This window comes from Corvus brachyrhynchos, unplaced genomic scaffold (genome assembly GCF_000691975.1).
Source record: "Corvus brachyrhynchos isolate BGI_N302 unplaced genomic scaffold, ASM69197v1 scaffold5, whole genome shotgun sequence".
Lineage (NCBI taxonomy): Eukaryota > Metazoa > Chordata > Aves > Passeriformes > Corvidae > Corvus > Corvus brachyrhynchos.
Genome location: NW_008238321.1, coordinates 6,554,538 through 6,561,320, shown reverse-complemented (window position 1 = coordinate 6,561,320; position 6,783 = coordinate 6,554,538). Strand labels below are relative to the sequence as shown.

At 43.3% G+C, this 6,783-nt stretch overlaps 1 protein-coding gene across 3 annotated transcripts in view; it reads right to left on the bottom strand.

The window, feature by feature from the left end:
- TOM1L2 (target of myb1 like 2 membrane trafficking protein) overlaps positions 1-5,804 on the bottom strand; it is a 42,416-nt gene extending 36,612 nt beyond the window's left edge. Inside the window, exons 1-3 of one of the 3 annotated variants that reach the window (XM_017734059.1) lie at positions 5,580-5,804; positions 1,578-1,662; positions 557-635 (exon numbers count right to left, since the gene is read on the bottom strand). In XM_017734059.1, coding sequence (XP_017589548.1) covers positions 557-635; positions 1,578-1,615 — 117 coding nt within the window. In that variant the 5' untranslated portion in view covers positions 1,616-1,662; positions 5,580-5,804. The remainder of the gene's footprint in view (positions 1-556; positions 636-1,577; positions 1,663-5,579) is intronic. The other 2 variants (XM_008633430.2, XM_017734060.1) reach the window with 2 other exon arrangements.
- Between the last annotated feature and the right edge of the window lie 979 nt (positions 5,805-6,783).

Sequence of the window (6,783 nt, the reverse complement as noted above, 5' to 3'; positions counted from 1 at the left end):
CAGCAGGAAAGGTCACTGCTAAATCATCCCACACCTTAGCAGTGCTGCCTAAATGCACAGAATATAATTTACACTTTATTGAGTGAAATTAGATCAGCATAAATTAATGTATTGTCTCTTAGAGAGATTCATTCACAAGGGAAATTGTGCATCAGCTATTTATGAAGCTGAAAAGATAGCAAGTTCATCATCCTCACTTGCAGATATGCCCACAGCTGTTGCCTTGGAGTGGGGGAATGGTTGGACAAAGGGAAATGAGAGTAGAAAGGAAAACCTCAAAGAGTAGCAGACCCATTTGAGCTACTTTAACTTTCCTCAGTCAGTACTTGGGATGAATAAGAGCCACGAAAAGAAGCAGAAATCAATTGAGTCAGAAAACCGCTATGCAAAGCTTCCAGCAGCTCTCCCCAAGGAAGTGAGGAGGCAATTGGAGAGAAGAAAAGGGCAGAGCAGTGGCTGTTAAAGGAAATAGTGTGTACATTCAAGAGAGTGCCAGGAAGAGGAAAATGACAAAAGGGTTCTGCCCTTTGAGGCATTCCAGCCTGCCCCCACTCACCGTCAGCGCCAGCATGACCTCTCTGTAATTTTTGTTTCCATTCAGCCTCTTCTTCAGCGCTCGAATGGCATCCTTGGGCCTGAAGGAGAAACACACCATTTTAACAGACAGCTCAGACAGGCTTTTCAGATCCCATAAACTGTGGGAAAATGAATCCTTTGCCATTTCCAGCTGGACATAAGCATGTGGGTTAACTTCAGATTATTTGACTACAACCAAAACAGGGTCATGGAGAATTATGTGAGGAGACAAGGTATTACAGAAGTCAAGACTGGAGGAATGCCCCAAGTCTCCAAAAATCCAGGCTGTTGATTAGGCACGGAAGACTGAGAGCCACTCTGAAAAGCCCAGGGAATAAGAGCAGTGATCAGTTCTCCTGCAGACTGCAAGCAGCAAAGCTTTCTGGTGCTGAAGGAGGTGTGTCAGAAAAGCTGTCTATGCAAATAGCTGAAATTAAAGGCACTGCATACACCTACTGAAAAACAAACTTGGTACCCTCTCCAAGAAGGAGTTTTTCATGCCAGCCCTCCCAAGCAGAGACTGACCAGAGAAAGTATCGCAGAATCATTTGGGATGGAAAAGCCCTCTTAGATTATTGAGTCCATCCATTAACTCAGCACTAAGCCCACCACTACACCACGCCCCAAAATGCCACGCCCACACGTTTTTTGAATGCTTCCAGGAATGGTGGTTCCACCACTTTCCTGGACAGCCTGACCTAATGCCTGACCACTCTTTCAGTGAAGAATTTTTTCCTAATAAATCATCTAAATAAGCTACTCTCCTGGCACAACTTGAGGCTATTTCCTCTTGTCCTGAGTCCCACAGGTACTGCATCATACAGAATTTTCTGAGAGCAGGAGAGGTCTAAGGAGCAAGAAAACCAAGCAACTGATCTGAAAACTGCATTTAAACCATGAGCATCTGCCCCCCAGCCTCACTGCACCTCCTCACATGCTGAGTACAGCTGGAGGAAGACTGTGTTCAGGGACCTTTCCAAGTCTGCTGAAATAGCACATACCCTTCTTCTGTCTCGTTGATAATGTCACAGATCTCCATGTTAAGTGTCCAGTCTTCACTCTGCAAAGAGCCATCTGTGGCCTTTTCTGTAAAGTAAAGAAAAATAAATCTTTTCACATCTTCCTGATTAGGTCTATGCCTCAATCCATCTTCAGTTACTCTGAGCTGAAACTATTCAGTAAAAGACAGGAAAAAAAATCCCTGCTGACAGTAAACAATGTCAATCCTTCCATCCTGGTTTTAGGGATCAGCATGGAGGTTTCCAGACAGAATCAATTATCCCTCCAGCCCACATAGATGGGCTGTTCTTCAAAGACTCCTGAATTCCTGGGAGAGTAGGAAAATGTCAGCTAATTCCAATTTAAACTCTTCAGATGCTGCATTGCTGGCAAGTTATGAGCTAGGAAAATATCCCCTCAAACCAACATGACCTCCTCCCTGTTTTAGCAGATAATACCTCCACATGAACTGAGGGAGGAAAAATAGCAACCTGGAAACAGAATTCAAGGAATTCCAGCATGAAAAGACCCAGCAGTACGTGAAAACATTTAGCACATAACAGTGCAGGTCATGATATCATGACATCTGTCCCATGCTATGTCCCTCTCCACACTGGGGCTCCATACACACCTCCCAAGCTCTGCCTTCCTCCCGACTCCTGAATCTTCCCTCACTATTTGTGTGGCAGGTTAAGTCACTCAGGCATCACTCAAATCCCAGGGAAAGATGACCTACAGCACTGTGACAGTGGCAGATGCCAACTGTTGGCAGTTTAATTTATAGACATCTGCAAGAGTAGCATAACCATAACTTGTAGTAATCAGTTGACAAGAACTATTTCCTCCTTGGGATTTCCTCCTAAATCAATATAGTTCTGTCTAGCAGTGCCTGGAACATCCCTGGAAATTTTCACACTCCTCACTTGCAGCATTCAAATCCTATCTGCTACCCACAGTCAAGAATGATGTCAAGTTGAATGTAAAACCTGTCAGTAGAAAGACCTGAAAAGGGGACCTTCGAGCTGAGCATGACCTTCTCTAAATTAGTCTGGGTTTTTCTACAGAGCCCTGGCATCCAATGTTGGAAGGCAAAGAGGGTAAGCAAACCCACTTTTAAACACTTCAAAGCAGAAACAAAACCACGGGTACCATCTTCTCCAACTATCCTTCTGTCTTTACATCTGACCCCAATCTGTACCCCAGAACAAGGCAGATTTTGTTTGGAAAGTCCAGGCTCCAAGGACTTCACGCATCTCTTTTTGTTTACCAACACCATTTTTTCCTATTAATATTTTCAGCACTGTGACTGAGGATACAGATGCCCACAGGCCATAATTATGGGACATTATTTGGAGAAAGACAGTGCCTGGGTAATTCACGTTTCAGTGACTTATCTGCACCAAAATTGTGGTTAAAGCAGCTCCACCAAGGACAGCAATTACAGAAGTTTGAGACAAACCAGACAGCTATGCAAAACCCCAGAAGAGAGAGCTGAACAGAAGAGAGAGGACACCATGGAAAAGGAGATTATGGAACAGGAAAACATTTGTTACAGACCTTGCTTCCCATTCCGAGAAGCAGCACTGCAGGGCAGCCATTGGGGAGGGAATGGAGGCTGAAAATCTCCCAGCTGGATCTTTTTCAGCCGTCACCACCTCATGGTAAAGTTCACTTTGGTCAGTAAAAATTCTTTCTGTTTGAGAGATGCACAGCTTCCATAATGTCCAATAAATACTGAACAGGTTATTGAGTATTTTTAATTTACTGCATTGACAGTGCAAGCAGAGCTGTTTAATGTTTTCTAGGATACAGGAATTTATCTTTGTGCAAAGCTACTTGTAAGAATCACTTTTATTAGTTGCTTTTTGTTCTTACACTGTACATAAGGTTTTATTGCTATAGAATGCGCTCTGCCTTCACCTCCATATAGTCCTTATCGCTTAGAAAAACATTTTATTCAACATTCAGAGATATAAAAAAAAAAAATCACTACATCTGATCTGCTAGAGAAGGTGATCCCCAGAGCTGCAAAGGATTTACAAGTCAAATGCTCCAAAATAAGAGATTATGCCTTAAATAGAGAGTATTCCTGAAGCTGGGCACATGATTTGTTTCCTTAATCTTAAACTATATTAACAAATTTGTGTGTCCTTCACAGCATTTGGCATCAGGCAGCAACTTAGCAATGTTCAGACTCTCTGGTCTGCTATAATCACTCTTTATATATGATTTTGGAAAATGCTGATCCTGCACAAAATTGTGCTGGCAGCCAGTTCACTCACTGGTCTTGTAAAACGCAGAGAGTTAAGGTTTATTTTGACAAAATGTGGATATGGCAGCACTCCGCAGGTAAAAACTGTAATATTTTGGAGACGGCAGAGCAAAGAGATGCTGCTGCAGCACCGTACAGAGGTTAGCAATGGAATGCTCATCTGTGGTCTCCAATAACCTTGGTTGTATTCCCTTTCTGAGATACTTCAGGGAAAAAGAAATCCCCTTTCTCCCAAAAAACTTGGTTACTACCTTTTTATTTCTGCATTTCTGCATACACAGCTGAGACTGTGTGGGTTTAAGACATAACAGTTGTCTTCTTGAGAATTAGTTCTTTTCCCCTTGGGTAATTTTTAATTCGAGTAAGAGTCAGAAGTTAATTTTAGTCTCTTCTTCAGCAACAGAGAGCACACGAGCACTTGTCATCTAGAGTTGTGTGTCCTTTGTTGGGTGTGTGACCCAGATTTGCTGCTGCAGTGCTCTCTCAGCTGTACAAAGGAGTTCACTGGCCGCAGAGAAGGTTTGGGTGGGATTTGTCTGAAGAGCAGTATTGCACTGCGATGAATTGAAAGCCTGCAGAGCTCTTCTAGAACCAAAACACAGCAGGTTGTAGTTCTGGATTTCTAGTGAAACAGCTCTGCCTGCACTCAGCTGTAAGAGGATCCCTACCCAACACAGCCAAAGTGCAATAAATTAAAAATACTCAATAACCTGTCCAGTATTTCATGGACATTTTGGAAGGCCCCTCCTCAAATAGCACCCAGATACGACTGACAAGATTAAACAGATTTTGGAAACTATCACAGAACAGCAAAGGAATGGCATGCAAGTCATGCAAATCCCCTTTGAAAGGAGTAATCAGTTCCTCGACCTCTTTCACACTCATTAAAGGGCATTGAAATGGCACCAGTTTGTTCACACAAGGACTCTGGAATGTGACCAAAGGATTCCAGGGTGCAGTAAGAAATGTTAAGAGGAAGGTGACAAGGAGGAGTTCCCCCTGAACTGAAGAGTTTGTGGCATAGTTTAATTGCATAACTGCCAGAAGGGCTGGCAGCTCCCAGCCTGGTGCCAAGGGCTCCTTGCACAGCTCCTGATTCGGGAGCAGCTCCGAGCACTGGGATAATGCCGGGTTTGTGTCTCACACAGCAACACGATACCATCAGTGAGATTATCAGAAAGTCTCTCTGAAACAAGATGCTATTGGTTCCCACCACGTGTCCCAAATTAAAGCATAAATGTTCTGGTGGGAAGAAAGACAATCTGGCACTCCACGCCTGACACAGCAGACCTTGGGCACTGCATATGCACACACAGCATCAGCTTATCTGTAGTCTGTGAGGAAAAGGAGAAAAAATTGTGCTATTTTTTAAAATTCACACCTTTCCTCTAAGATCCAACTCTTGTGGCCACATTTCCATGCTCTGCCAAATGGCAGTATCAGCATTTCCCTGCTCACACTGAAATCCTGTATAATTTACAGCACTCAGAGGGTTCAGCAGTGTAAAGTTCCCAGTATAAACAGTCTCAGTGCACACACCCCCAGCCAAGCCTCTGCCCAAACAACCTGCTCTGACTGGAGATGTCACCACAAGGAAATCAGGTCAGAAATTCCCATACAGTCACCACGTAACAGGTTGTGCAGGGCAGGGCAGGAATTATCTTCTGAATGCAGGAAGAAAACAGAGGAACTTTTACCACCCATTCTGAAACCAGGTAAAAAGGGATCTCACCGAGAAAAACCAACAGTGCTTCTCCTCAAGAAGTTGCTCTCTGCCCTGTTCAATCCATACTACTGCTCCATGTGCATGTTTGTACAGCTGAGACTGGAATTCTGACTGCTAGAAGCACTGAGAGCAGCTACTCCAGCTGAATGATGACAGGATCAGGGTAAAAATCTCTCCAAAAGTCCATCTGTAAGTACCAATAAGTCTTTATGGTGCTGCAGAATGGTCTTGAGAGAAAAGGCAAAAGGGAAAGTTAAATGTGGCACTTGCTAGAAATAACATTAAATGAAAATAGCACAACTGCTGTTTTCTGTTGGAATATCAGAATCTCATGAATGAACAGATCTTTGTTTTCAGAGAACTCACAGTTTTCTCTCTTGGGTCTTCTCCAGATGTTGCTTCAGAGACTCTCAATTCATACATTTGGGACAAATTACACACACAAAATCACCTTCTATTTATGCAAGAAACATGCACACCAGTGCATCGCGTTACAGAGATCCAAAACCAAGAAAGTTCCAAGTCCAAACTTCTCCCCTTCCTTCCAACAGTGTTTGGTGTTCAAATAGCATAAAACATCTTGGGTTTTGCAGTTGTTTTTTCTTTTTCGCTTGAAAGTTCAGAAGATTGCAGATCTTAGATCTCTGTCTTGTCTCTTAACAGTCCACCTGCCTACCAGCTGTGCTCCACCACTGAAATTAGTGAATCAAACAGTCAGATATGTTATATTTCACTCTGCATAACAGGGATCAGAAGAAGCCATAATATCAGCAGGTTTTTGCTTCCACCCTGCTGGTCCCCCTCCCTTCGGTGCAGTGTTGCTCTCTCAGAAGTGAGGGGAGTCAGCTGAGGGCAAAAGCAAAGTGCTTTTATAGACTGGTCTTTCAGGAAAAAAGCAAGAGTTTTGCAAGGCGATGCAAACCAGACAAGATTGCTCAAATGAACGAGACAATGATATCTCTGAGCTGTAGCCTATAGAACTGTTTTACACTTTAAAGCATCATTACATTTTGTGACTGCAGTTGTCTCTCTTGGATTCAATAACTCATCAGTGATCTGCACAGCACCATCAATAAGACCTGGGGAAAGACCATACAGAGGCTATGGAAACATGTTTCAGCTGTCCAAGCAAAATGAAGGTAAGACCAAAGACCCTCAGCACTCACAAAGCTGCTGAGTTCAAGGCATCTCACTTGGGAGACAGAGACAC